The sequence below is a fragment of the Bubalus bubalis genome, chromosome 15 (assembly GCF_019923935.1).
Source record: "Bubalus bubalis isolate 160015118507 breed Murrah chromosome 15, NDDB_SH_1, whole genome shotgun sequence".
In the NCBI taxonomy this organism is placed as follows: Eukaryota; Metazoa; Chordata; class Mammalia; order Artiodactyla; family Bovidae; genus Bubalus; species Bubalus bubalis.
The window spans coordinates 27047566-27062654 of NC_059171.1; the positions used below are offsets into that span (position 1 = coordinate 27047566).

General features: G+C 39.2%; 1 protein-coding gene across 1 annotated transcript in view; it reads right to left on the reverse strand.

Annotated features, from left to right (window-relative positions):
• NUDCD1 (NudC domain containing 1) overlaps positions 1 to 15089 on the reverse strand; it is a 94070-nt gene that overhangs the window by 65387 nt on the left and 13594 nt on the right. Inside the window, exon 2 of the mRNA XM_025265180.3 lies at positions 14354 to 14508. Coding sequence (XP_025120965.3) covers positions 14354 to 14508 — 155 coding nt within the window. The remainder of the gene's footprint in view (positions 1 to 14353; positions 14509 to 15089) is intronic.

Consider the following 15089-nt stretch of genomic DNA (forward strand, 5'->3'; position numbering starts at 1 on the left):
GAGTGCATCATGAGAAACGCTGGACTGGAAGAAACACAAGCTGGAATCAAGATTGCTGGGAGAAATATCAATAACCTCAGATACGCAGATGACACCACCCTTATGGCAGAAAGTGAAGAGGAACTAAAAAGCCTCTTGATGAAAGTGAAAGAGGAGAGTGAAAAAGTTGGCTTAAAGCTCAACATTCAGAAAACGAAGATCATGGCATCTGGTCCCATCACTTCATGGGAAATAGATGGGGAAACAGTGTCAGACTTTATTTTTCTGGGCTCCAAAGTCACTGCAGATGGTGACTGCAGCCATGAAATTTAAAGATGCTTACTCTTTGGAAAGGAAGTTATGACCAACCTAGATAGCATGTTCAAAAGCAGAGACATTACTTTGCCAACAAAGGTCCGTCTAGTCAAGGCTATGGTTTTTCCTGTGGTCATGTATGGATGTGAGAGTTGGACTGTGAAGAAGGCTGAGCGCCGAAAAATTGATGCTTTTGAACTGTGGTGTTGGAGAAGACTCTTGAGAGTCCCTTGGACTGCAAGGAGATCCAACCAGTCCATTCTGAAGGAGATCAGCCCTGGGATTTCTTTGGAAGGAATGATGCTGAAGCTGAAACTCCAGTACTTTGGCCACCTCATGCCAAGAGTTGACTCACTGGAAAAGACTCTGATGCTGGGAGGGATTGGGGGCAGGAGGAGAAGGGGACGCCAGAGGATGAGATGGCTGGATGGCATCACTGACTCGATGGACGTGAGTGTGAGTGAACTCCGGGAGTTGGTGATGGACAGGGAGGCCTGGGGTGCTGCGATTCATGGGGTCGCAAAGAGTCGGACATGACTGAGTGACTGAACTGACCCTAAAAAAGATTTAATTAATTAAACTATGTTCTTATTAGCCTCAAGTTTTTTAGTGACCCATTGTTTCTTTCTAAAGCATGCAATTTTGTTTTCTTTAAAAGGGCACCTTTCCTTCTTTTTGTAGTCATATTTTACTGATTTATATAATACTGCATTAAATAGTGAAAATGCATCAATAAACAGAGTTGACAAGTTTTTAGAATGAGAAAATCTGATTATTACTGATGTAAAACTCAGCTAGCAGAAACAGAATTATAACAGTAGAGACCTGAGCAGTCTACAAGCAATACATATCAAGCTTACTGTGGTCTTCAGTCAGTATGTTATTAAAAGAGAACAGAGAATATCAGTCAATCCAGTCAGTTAAGTGAAAGAAGAGAAATTTTACTGCAAGCTAATGCCTGTGTAGGCATTTAGAACATGAGGTTGTATTTCCAATTATTGTGAAAGAAATGGACTAGTCAACAAAGAATAGTGGAACATTAGGGAATTTTAGGAATAAAAAAACACAAAACATTCCTTATTCCAGATAGATCAATAATCTAAATGTTTTAACAGAAAAGTAAAGTAACTTTTTTAGAAGATTGTTTTAATAATCTCAGGGTGGAGAAAGCCTTCTTATGAGTAAATAAAAGACATACAGGAGGTAAGAAGACAAATACTTGCCACAAATATAACACAGTACTGCTGCTGCTGCTAAGTCACTTCAGTTGTGTCGGACTCTGGGCGACCCCATAGACGGCAGCCCACCAGGCTCCGCCATCCCTGGGATTCTCCAGGCAAGAACACTGGAGTGGGTTGCCATTTCCTTCTCCAATGCATGAAAGGGAAAAGTGAAAGTAAAGTCGCTCAGTCATGTCTGACTCTTAGCGACTCCATGGACTGCAGCCCTCCAGGCTCCTCTGTCCATGGGATTTTCCAGGCAAGAGTACTGGAGTGGGTGGCCATTGCCTTTTCCAACACAGTACTAATAACATACAAAATACCTTTAAAACTCAACAAGAATGACAAGGTTATCATTTTTTTTTCATAGTAAAAAAATATGAACAGCAAAACTATGGTTTAAAAAAAAAAGACCAAAATATTCAAACTCACTAGTAAAAAAAAAAAAAATATGATTAAAATAATGATACCTCCATTAGCCACGGGGGGAAAAAAATCTTAGACTGTTAATGTCTATTCTTGGCTAAGGTGCCCTGTTGGTAGGAACAGAAGTATAGGATTTTCACAATGATTATAAATCAAATTTTATGATGTGTTATATACCCTTTAGTGGGTCTCCCAGGTGGCTCAGTGGTAAAGAATCTGCCTGCCCATGGAGGAGAGGCGGGTTGGGAAGATCTATCTATCCCTGGGCTGGGAAGATCTCCAGAGAAGAGACTGGCTGCCCACTCCAGTATTCTTGCCTGGAGAATGCCATAGACAGAGGAGCCTGGCGGGCTACAGTCCATGGGGTTGCAAATGAGTCGGACATGACTTAGTGACTACACAACAACAAATACAATTCCACTTCTAGAATACTTGCACGTGTACAGTAAGATCCACATAACAAGAATGTTTATTTTAATGATGAAATGACAAAATGTGCCAATAAAAACTAAGATACAATCTAGTCGTTTATCAATAGCGCGGAAGAGAATAGCAGCACCCGACAGCCCAATGCTAGGCTGGTAGTATCAGCGAGGACTTGGCTTTGCTATGAGCTAGTGACACTAACAGCCATATTCTCCTGATAAACAAACAATTTCACAGAACATCAACATCAGACAAGGACACTGTGTGACCTCTGTCATTATGACCAAACAAGAGAAAAACAGCATCACGCCATAATGGTAACTGAATACATATAAAATATGAATGTTCTCAAAGCCACAAATAGGATCCTAATCCATGCTAATATCACCTATCACAGCTTAAGCCTTGGTCCAGTCTTCCCTCCTTCTGGACAAGACTTACTAAGATACCCATCATGGAATTATCCAGTTTCCTAACAGTAGCCAACCCAGAGCAAAGCCCCAGTTTCTAAAATCCTCTCCCCAAACCATCTAATACAAGCCTAATCCTACAATGTCCTTTCTACCATCCTCTTACTGAGACATCCTGTGGTTCCCCATCGTGCACATCCCTCCTCTGCTTCACAAATAAATCCAATGTGCTCAAATATAAATGTGTACCTGGCATCTCTGTCTGGAGAGCACAGGCAGATGAATGGTTAACTGGCATAACTATCCTTTGGAATACCAAATAACTTAGTTATACTAAAGTAGATTTAATTTTTTAAAGATTTTTTAATGTGGACCATTTTTAAAGTCTTTGTTGAATTTGTTATGCTATTGCTTCTGTTTTATGTTTTTTGTCTGTGAGGCATGTGGGATCTTGGCTCCCTGACCAGGGACTGAAAACCTGCACCCCCTTCACTGGAAGGCAGAGTCTTAACTACCAGACCACCAAGTCCCCTGAAGTAGATTTATAACACATTAAAAAGATCTCCAAGATAATGACTGAAAAAAAAAATGCAGATGCAGAAAACATATAAATCCATATATGTCGGAACAAACAGTGTGATATGACAGCACAGAGTAAGCTACAGACAGACCAGGGTATTTCAGCGTTTACCATCAGAAGGAAAACGAGACCTGGTGGTAAAGGAGACTGGTGGTCAAGGGGAAATTTCCATTACTGCTTCAATACATTGCTTGACTTTTTTTAAAAAACAGAGTAATTTACATGTGATATACATAATTAAAAGATATGAATAAGTTAAAATAAAATGCAACTTTTTCCTCAAAATAGTTGTTTCAAAGCAAAGTTTCTAGTGGTCTCCCCCACTACATGCCCTTCACAACATCTAAGCTAGGGAACCATTGTTAGGAAGCGATCATTCTTCATTTCATACTCCATCCTAAAGATGGCTTTAAGCCATTTTCTTTTAAATACAAGGCTTCACATAACTGAGACTGCTAGGCAACTGATTATCAGATGTGAATGTCAAAGTCACTCAGTCGTGTCCAACTCTCTGCAACCCCATGGACTATGATTACCAGATAAATGAGTGCAACATCCAATAGAATGATTAAGATATTCAAGTATATAAATGTGAAGTCAAAAATAATTGAATTAAAAATGCAAAAGAAAACACACAGTTATCTCGAAGCTAAATGATCATTTATGTGAAAGAACCTAAAATGTTCCTCATTTTTGAAACCTAGTTTTCAGAATACATTTTAATTTTAAATGGACTGTAGGCAACAAAATATTTTCTTCTGCATTAATAAGTCAAATTAGAGTACTAAATTATTTCTGAATACCCTCCATTAACAGTTTTACAGTGTCTTAATAATAAAGCTTTATGTAATTAGCATCTATAATGTCCTGGTCCCAACCAATCATTTTCTTCTTCCAGTCAAAAAAAAGTTAACATTACTATATTTAAAGCTGTTGACAATCATTCTGAGATAACACTACACAGCTGAATTGTGAAAGAATTAAAATTTCAATGATAAATGAAGTACTTCTTGAATGATAATAATGTACAGTATTGTATTAAATAAGTGCTTTGACTTTTGCCATCTCATTTAATTATTTCCAAACCTTATGAAGTTAAAATTATCCCACTTGAAAAAGATAAAAAGCCCTGCTCAAAAAAATTAAATAATTTGCCTGTAACTCCACTGCTAGAAATGGCAGGGCCAATATTCAAATCTTGGTTGACTGCACTCCAAAAATTGGTCTTTCCTATATTCCACACTTCCTGTGGAGAAGAAATCAATTCTCAAGTTTTTCTAAACAAATGATACGTCAGAAGTGAATGCAATTTATAAAGTAACACCTCCCCCCACAAAAAAAAAAAAAAACCCTCTAGTATGAACGAAACTTCTATATTCAGTTTTTCTTTTAGGCTAATACATTATACAGTATTTTAATTAGATTCCTGAGTCAATAAAACATATTACAAAAATATCACTGTCCACATATTGTGTACAAATGACAGTCTAAAAAACAGCAAATTAGTACTAATACATGAACTACATATTTATAAAAACATCTTAAAACAGTTGGAGATCTTAATTACAGCTAGAGAAGCTCTGAACTAACAGAGCTTTTTTCTAATACATGTACATTTATAGAAAACACTACTGAAGTTTAAAAAAAAAAGTCCAACTAAACAAGGATGCCATTTACTATTAGACACTGATATTTAAAAGCTTGCCCTTTTAAAAGGGAGTGATCTTTTTCTGGAGAAAGACTTTTATCACTAATAACTATTTGGAAGGAAAAAAAGTCTTCCTATATCCTTCATCTTTCCCCCACTTTTTAGCTAGAATTTCAAGGAAAGTTGTTTTAAATTAATCATAATTTGATTAAGTAATGTCTTTATGTACCACAAAGCTTTCAATAGTGTATTAAGCACACACAGTTCCAAGAACTTTACACCTCTCATTTTTTTTTAACCAGATAAATCACTGGCTCCCTGCTAGTAAACTCAACTGTAGAACATAAGCTGGACTCAGGTCTAGATAAAAATATACTGGTAAATAACTGAGCTGGACTAGCAAGCAGCTGTAACCAGTAACTCCGAGACACAGCCTCACAAGTGCATGCTTCAGATGGAACCAGTAACTCTCCTCTGGATCTTTACATGCAATTTAAAGAGGCATCACAAGATGATGTTCTTTATTAGCAAAAACATGTGTTTTTCAGATAAAAGAAATTAGGACAGAATTAATCCCCTAAATATTAAGAAACAGAACACAGTACTTTAAAATAAGCCCCGATATGATAAAATGACAATACAATAAAGAATCAAATTTTAAACACTGTTTTTTCTTTTTTTTTTTTGCTTTTCTAAGGAACTGGAATTTTTCTACTTCCTAAGTGAACTTCCTTTCAACTGACATTTTTCTGAAATTAAGGACTGTAAACCACAAGTTGGCTCAGTGGCTTGTGGCTGAGATTCCCAGGTGGCTCAGTGGTAAAGAATCCGCCTGCCAATGCAGGAGACACAGGAGAGGCAGGTTTGATCCTTAGGTTGGGAAGATCCCCTGGAGAAGGAAATGGCAACCCATTCCAGTATTCTTGCCTGGAGAATCCATGGACAGAGGAACCTGGCAGGCTGGAGTCTGACACAACTGCACGACTGAACACATACACCCCACAAATTAAGCTGATTCGGACCTTATCAATACAATGCCTCTATAAACCTGTGTTGCCCTGCTGCCACCTGCTGGCTCCTGACAAAATCTAAAGGTTAAACAACTTGTGGATTTCCTTTCTTAGGCCCCACAGCCTTCATTCACTGTGACCACAATAATGTTTAGCCCACATTAACAAGGATGGTCATTTTTGTAAATCAGACGCAAATAAAAACCTCCTTGAGATTTGTGCATGTGTGCCTTTGACTAAAAAAAAAAAAAAAAAATCAGACACTAAAAGTTATGTAAGAACTGTTTTCGCTTTAAAAAAAAAGCCACAGCAGCCAATACTCTCCACCTGCTCCCAATATAGTTCAAAGAGCAAGCTGATTTCCTTTGTTGCTGATCAAAAAAATAATAAGTTAGTGTGGTACTCTGTACCACTGGTGCTGCTGCTGCTGCTAAGTCGCTTCAGTCGTGTCCGACTCTGTGCGACCCCATAGACGTCAGCCCACCAGGCTCCCCCGTCCCTGGGATTCTCCAGGCAAGAACACTGGAGTGGGTTGCCATTTCCTTCTCCAGTGCATGAAAGTGAAAAGAGAAAGTGAAGTTGCTCAGCCTGACCATGCATAGTAGTAAGCTATTTCCTCCTCCGTACTATTTCTACATCTTATCCTCACTTCCGTGGTGACAGGTAGCAGTAATTCAATAAATGTTTGTTGAAGAGAAATAAATATTTCTTATTCAGTAATACTATCTCAACAAACGAGACTCACACTTTTACCTGAAGAAGAAATAATAGATAATATCAAAAGTGTAAAGCCAGCAAGCTTTAAGGAACTGTTATCCATTTTATAAACATACTGATTAAGCCTTCTGTTGGCTGCTAGGATTATAAAAATATAAGACACACAGCCTAGATCAGGGTTGGCAAGTTATACTCCGTAAGCTTAAAAATTAGCCTGTTGTCTTTGTAAATAAAGTTTTATTGGAATGCAGCCATACTCACTGTTTACATATTGTGAACTGCCATTTTCACAACTACTATAGCAAAACTGAGCAGCTGTGACTTAAGACTGTCTGGTCCATAAACCCTGCAACATTTATTATCTAGCCCTATGCAGAAAAACTCACAGTCCATGCAGATCTAAGACTAATGGTTTGAATATCCTGGAGGAGGAAAGAGAGGACCTCAGGGTGCTTCCTAGATGAAACAGTTAGCTGAAACTTAAGTGAAGACTGTGAGGCAGCCTGAGACAGAAATCAGAGAGAAGGTAAAGAAAGGGCTGGAGGCAGAGGGATACAGGACAGGTTTTAGTTACACGGTATTGTTAGAATGCAGTGTACAAAGTGGTGAAAGACAAAGCTGGAGAAAAGGGCATAATAGGCTATTGCCAAGGTGAAGAGTTTGTATTTTTTAAACAAATATATCACTTTATGCTTATACTTGCCAGAAAATTAAAAATCAAACACACACACACAAATCCACCTCTGGAAGAATATATCAAGAAACTAGTAAAAAGAAATAATAGAGGGAAAGGACAGGTAAAACTGGGGTCAGAAAGACTTTACTAAATATCTTTTTAAATTTGTTTTTTAAATCACATGAATGCATTACCTATTCTAAAATTACATGTTAAAAAGTGTGTTCCTTGCCATAAAGGAAATATTTAAGGACTTTAAATGAGAGGAGTTAAGAGCAAACAAATTAGATTCTGTAGATGAAATATATATAGAGGAAAGCTGGAAAGAGCAAAGAGCAGTCAGGAAACTATTAACAGACCACTGATTACTTAAAGCAAGCACATTAACAATGTATTATGAAGTTTACAACATATGAAGAAGCAAAAAGTATGACAATAGCTCAAAGGATGGAAAAGGAAGTAAAGGAGTTATATTACTGTAGGGTTTTACATTGTTTTTTAACTGGAATAACATTAATTAAAAGAAAACTAGGATAAGTTAAGGATGAGTACTACAATGTCTACACTAACAATTAAAAATACCACAAGGAAACCTTTTGTGCACCAGGACCCAGCAGAAAAGAGTAGTGACCCCACAAGAGACTGAGCCAGACTTGCCCGAGTCCCTGGCAGAGGCGTGGGTCAACAGTGGCCTGCCGCGGGGTCGGGGCACTGACTCTCCTAGGAGTTGACTCCAACAGTCCTGAGTGTGACAGCATAAGTCTTTTTGAAGGAGGTTCCCATTGCTGCCATTACCCCTACCATAGTTTGGCCTCAGGCCAAACTACAGGGAGGGAACACAGCCCCACCCATCAGCAGAAAATTGGATAAAGATTTACTGAGCAAGGCCTTTCATAACTCAGATAACTATGATGGTGTGATGACTCACCTAGAGCCAGACATCCTGGAATGTGAAGTCAAGAAGGCCTTAGGAAGCATCACTACAAACAAAGCTAGTGGAGGTGATGGAATTCCAACTGAGCTATTTCAAATCCTGAAAGATGATGCTGTGAAAGTGTTACACTCAATATGCCAGCAAATTTGGAAAACTCAGCAGTGGCCACACGACTGGAAAAGGTCAGTTTTCATTCCAATCCCAAAGAAAGGCAATGCCAAAGAATGCTCAAACTACCGCACAATTGCACTCATCTCACACGCTAGTAAAGTCATGCTCAAAATTGCCCAAGCCAGGCTTCAGCCATATGTGAATCATGAACTTCCAGATGTTCAAGCTGGATTTAGAAAAGGCAGAGGAACCAGAAATCAAATTGCCAACATCCACTGGATTATTGAAAAAGCAAGAGAGTTCCAGAAATGTATCTACTTCTGCTTTATTAACTACGCCAACCCCTTTGACTGTGTGGATCACAACAAACCACCTGACCTGCCTCCTGAGAAACCTGTATGCAGGCAAGAGGCAACAGTTAGAACTGTACATGGAACAACAGACTGGTTCCAAATCAGGAAAGGAGTACGTCAAGGCTGTACTATTGTAATATTGTAGTGCTCAGTCGCTCAGTCATGTCCGACTCTGTGGGACCCCGTGGACTGTAGTCTGCCAGGCTCCTCTGTACATGGGATTCTCCAGGCAAGAATACTGGAGTGGGTTGCCATTTCCTTCTCCAAGGCTGTATATCGTCACCCTGCTTATTTAACTTATAGGCAGAGTACCTTTGAGAAATGCTGGGCTGGATGAAGCACAGGCAGGAATCAAGATTGCCGGGAGAAATATCAATAACCTCAGATATGCAGATGACACCACCCTTATGGCAGAAAGTGAAGAAGACCTAAAGAGCCTCTTGATGAAAGTGAAAGAGGAGAGTGAAAAACTTGGCTTAAAGCTCAACATTCAGAAAATGAAGATCAAGGCATCCAGTCCCACCACTTCATGGCAAATAGATGGGGAAACAATGGAAACAGTGAGAGACTTTATTTTTTTGGGCTCCAAAATCACTGCAGATGGTGATTGCAGCCATGAAATTAAAAAACACTTGCTTCTTGGAAGAAAAGCTATGATCAACCTAGACAGCATATTAAAAAGCAGAGACATTATTAAGCCAACAAAGGTCCGTCTAGTCAAGCTACGGTTTTTCCAGTACTCATGAATGGACCTGAGAGTTGGACCATAAAGAAAGCTGAGCCCCAAAGAATTGATGCTTTTGAAGTGTGATGTTGGAGAAGACTCTTGAGAGTCCCTTGGACTGCAAGGAGATCCAACCAGTCCATCATAAAGGAAATCAATCCTGAATATTCATTGGAAGGACTGATGCTGAAGCTGAAACTCCAATACTCAGGTCACCTGATGGAAAGAACTGACTCCTTGGAAAACACTCTGATGCTGGGAAAGATTGAAGGCAGGAGGAGAAGGGGACGACAGAGGATAAGATGGTTGGATGGCATCACCAACTCGATGGATGTGAGTTTGAGTAGGTTCCTAGAGTTGGTGATTGACAGGGAAGCCTGGCATGCTGCAGTCCATGGGGTCGCAAAGAGACCGACATGACTGAATGACCGAACTGAACTGAATTAAGCATGGCCTTGCCTACCAGAACAAGACCCAGTTTCCTCCACAGCCAGTCCCTCTCATCAGGAAGCTTGCACAAGCCATCCATCAGATGGCAGACAGAATGAAAACCACAATCACAGAAAACTAAGCAAACTGATCACATGAATCACAACCTTGTCTAACTCAATGAAGCTGTGATTGAGCTATGCCATGTAGGTGAGAGAGTCATCTCCTAGGCTGGTTGATAAGAAGTCTAGGAGTCCCCAAGAAGAGGGGTCTGGAATTCTCGAGGAGGAAGAAAGGACAAACTTTTTTCCCCTCTGCATTCCTTAGGATTATATAACAATAATGTACCCTGCTTGAGGACAGTCTCCGGAAAAAACCTTTTGGTTAATCCTCTTATCTTAAAATGTAAATTATGGGAGTAGATCTAGAGAGGTCTTTACAACCTCCAGACATTCTTTTGATTCACTGTAATAGCAAACACCCTCTTCCAACAACACAAGAGAAGACTCTACACATGGACATCACCAGATGGTCAACACCAAAATCAGATTGATTATATTCTTTGCAGCCAAAGATGGAGAAACTCTATACAGTCAGCAAAAACAAGACTGGGAGCTGACTGTAGCTCAGATCATGAACTCCTTATTGCCGAATTCAGACTTAAATTGAAGAAAGTGGGGAAAACTACTAGACCATTCAGGTATGACCTAAATCAAATCCCTTATGATTATACAGTGGAAGTGAGAAATAGATTTAAGGGACTAGATCTGATAGAGTTCCTGATGAACCTCCTGATGGAGGTTTGTGACACTGTACAGGAGACAGGGATCAAGACCATCCCCATGGAAAAGAAATGCAAAAAAGCAAAATGGCTGTCTGGGGAGGCCTTACAAATAGCTGTGAAGAGAAGAGAAGCGAAAAGCAAAGGAGAAAGGAAAGATATAAGCATCTGAATGCAGAGTTCCAAAGAATAGCAAGGAGACATAAGAAAGCCTTCCTCAGCGATCAATGCAAAGAAATAGAGGAAAACAACAGAATAGGAAAGACTAGAGATCTCTTCAAGAAAATTAGAGATACCAAGGGAACATTTCATGCAAAGATGAAGGACAGAAAAGGACAGATAAAGGACAGAAATGGTAGGGACCTAACAGAAGCAGAAGATACTAAGAAGAGGTGGCAAGAATATATAGAAGAACTGTACAAAAAAGAGCTCCATGACCCAGATAATCATAATGGAGTGATCACTCACCTAGAGCTAGACATCCTGGAATGTGAAGTCAAGTGGGCCTTAGAAAGCATCACTATGAACAAAGCTAGTGGAGGTGATGAAATTCCAGTTGAGCTATTTCAAATCCTGAAAGATGATGCTGTGAAAGTGCTGCACTCAATATGCCAGCAAATTTGGAAAACTCAGCAGTGGCCACACGACTGGAAAAGGTCAGTTTTCATTCCAATCCCAAAGAAAGGCAGTGCCAAAGAGTGCTCAAACTCCCACACAATTGCACTCATCTCACATGCTAGTAAAGTAATGCTCAAAATTCTGCAAGCCAGGCTTCAGCAGTACGTGAACTGTGAACTTCCAGATGTTCAAGCTGGTTTTAGAAAAGGCAGAGGAACCAGAGATCAAATTGCCAACATCTGCTGGATCATGGAGAAAGCAAGAGAGTTCCAGAAAAACATCTATTTCTGCTTTATTGACTATGCCAAAGCCTTTGACTGTGTGGATCACAATAAACTGTGGAAAATTCTGAAAGAGATGGGAATACCAGACCACCTGACCTGCCTTTTGAGAAACCTATATGCAGGTCAGGAAGCAAGAGTTAGAACTGAACATGGAACAACAGACCGGTTCCAAATAGGAAAAGGAGTACGTCAAGGCTGTATATTGTCACCCTGCTTGTTCAACTTATATGCAGAGTACATCATGAGATACGCTGGGCTGGAAGAAGCATAAGCTGGAATCAAGATTGCTGGGCGAAATATCAATAACCTCAGATATTCAGATGACACCACTCTTATGGCAGAAAGTGAAGAGGAACTAAAAAGCCTCTTGATGAAAGTGAAAGAGGAGAGTGAAAAAGTTGGCTTAAAGCTCAACATTCAGAAAACAAAGATCATGGCATCTGGTCCCATCACTTCATGGGAAATAGATGGGAAAACAGTGGAAACAGTGTCAGACTTTATTTTGGGGAGCTCAAAATCACTGCAGATGGTGACTGCAGCCATGAAATTAAAAGATGCTTACTCCTTGGAAGGAAAGTTATGACCAACCTAGACAGCATATTGAAAAGCAGAGATAGTACTTTGCCAACAAAGGTCTGTCTAGTCAAGGCTATGGTTTTTCCAGTGGTCATGTATGGATGTAAGAGTTGGACTGTGAAGAAAGCTGAGCACTGAAGAATTGATGCTTTTAAACTGTGGTGTTGGAGAAGACTCTTGAGAGTCCCCTTGGACTGCAAGGAGATACAACCAGTCCATTCTAAAGGAGATCAGTCCTGGGTGTTCATTGGAAGGACTGATGCTGAAGCTGAAACTCCAATACTTTGGCCACCTCATGTGAAAAGTTGACTCACTGGAAAAGATCCTGATGCTGGGAGGGATTAGAGGCAGGAGGAGAAGGGGACGACAGAGGATGAGACGGCTGGATGGCATCACTGACTTGATGGACATGAGTCTGAGTGAACTCCGGGAGTTGGTGATGGACAGGAGGCCTGGCGTGCTGCATTTCATGAGGTTGCAAAGAGTCAGACACGACTGAGCAACTGAACTGAATAACTAATTAGAGAATATATAACTCCATTGCTAACACTAGCATGGGGGTTCTCTTTCTGCCCCCTTCTCATGCCTATGTCAGAAGCTTTCTCTATCTCTTTTATAGTTTAATAAAAGTTTATTACACAAAGCTCTGAGTGATCAAGCCTCGTCTCCGGCCCCAGATTGAATTCTTCTCCTCTGGAGGCCAAGAATCCCAGCGTCTTTTCGTGGTTCAACAACAACCTTTTATAGGGCCACCCAGGATGGACAGGTCACGGGGGAGAGTTCTGACAAAACATGGTCCACTGGAGAAGGCAATGGCAAACCAGTTTGGTGTTCTTGTCCGAGAACCCCACGAACAGTATGAGAAGGCAAAAGGACATGAAACTGAAAGATGGACTCTCCACGTTGGTAGGTGCCCAATATGCTACTGCAGAAGAGTGGAGAAATAGCTCCCGAAGGAATGAAGAGGCTGGGTCAAAGCGGAAACAACGCCCAGTTGTGGATGTATCTGGTGGTGAAAGTAAAGTCTGATGCTATAAAGAACAATACTGCATAGGAATCTGGAATGTTACGTCCATGAATCAAGGTAAATCGGCAGTGATTAAACAGGAGATGGCAAGAGTGAACATCCACATTTTAGGAATCAGTGAATTAAAATGGGCCAGAATGGGTGAATTTAATTCAATGACCATTATATCTACTACTGTGGGCAAGAATCCTTTAGAAGAAATGGAGTAATCCTCATAGTCAATAACACAAGCAAGTTTAAATAAGAAGCCAAAAGAGAAAATTAAGTGGAATTTTAATTAAAAAATTTTTTTTAAGAAAAAGAGGGACATTTTTAAAGAGGGACACAAAGGAACAAAAAAACTGATGGTTCAAAACAGGAAAAATTAACAAAAGGGTAACATAACATTACCCAACCCATTACCAACCCATTATGGTTGGTAAACCCAACCATAACAGTAATTAAATATAAATGAACTAAGCCAATTAAAGGACACAGATTGTCATTCTGGATTAAAAAACAAGACCTAACTACATGCTCTTTACAAGGGCCATTTTAAAAATACTAACACTTACAAACTCAAAGAAAGAACAGAAAAAGACAAATACTAATTAAACAAACAAAAAGCCAGGACAGCTATATTAAATTTCAGAATATTTCAAGACAGAAATTATTCCCAAAGCCCAGAGATAAACAGGGATATTTTATAACACTAAAAGGACTGATCCACAGCAGACAAAACAATCCTAAGAGATCTATTCCCAATTAACATCTTTAAAAATACATTAAGCAAAAGTTAACCAAAAGGGAACCACAGATAAATCCACTGTCATAGTCAGGGCTAACAACTCACATAGAAAAAGCAGACATGAACAGTTACATCAATATTGAGATATAAAATACATTAAGAAATTGCCTATTGGTAGGAGTAGAGGAGAATAAGTTAAAGTAACAGGAATGAAGGGAAAAATTAAAGTTGAATTAAACAAAATGAAGCCTTATACAAACTGATGATACGACTCCATATATTAAAGGTATGTGTACCTCAATTCTGTGGCCATCAGATGAAAAGTGAAAATTAAGGATCAAATTTATTGGAAAAATCCTAATATTATACATCTTTTTCTTACCAGCATCACTGTTAAATTCATAATTCTTCCAAGGTTATCAATGTAGTAGACACTGTCTTGATACCATGGATCACAGTGTAGGTAATTATACATTCCAAAAGCATGCATGTGTTCCAGTGTATATTGATCATCTCGAAGTTTTACTTCTGCCACAGCTGAAATATAAGAAAAATAAACATAAACACCAAGAGCTTTCCTCAGATTGTTCTTTTCTGCAGGATGCCAACAAAGTTAAAAAAAAAACAAAAAACAGAACACTAATTACCAAGGCCTTCGGGACAATTTACTTATATTATTCATTCAAAAACAATTTCTGGGCACCAACTAGGCACTGTGTGCAAAGGGTAAACAGTGAATCAAACTGACGAGGCCGTTCGCTTCCAGAAGTTATAGTATAGTGCTGCGGGAGATAGAGCTTTTCAAACCACACTCTTTTCTTTTAGGTACCTCTTCCTTATAATTACGAATATAAAGCACAGAGAAATTCTAAAATTGAAAGATTCCCTGTCTTCTGGGCAAATATTAAGTACACTACATTATAAAGTGTTTTTGTACTTTTAAAAATCCTTTTCTGTCTATTAACTCATTCATTTTTACTACATGTTAAGAAATAAAGAGAATGTTTTTATTATCTCATTATATAACGATGGAAACAAAGTGTAAATGGTGACTACTAATGTTATACCACATCTTTCCCAAGAGTACAGAACAAAACAGTATCATATCTGGAACAGAA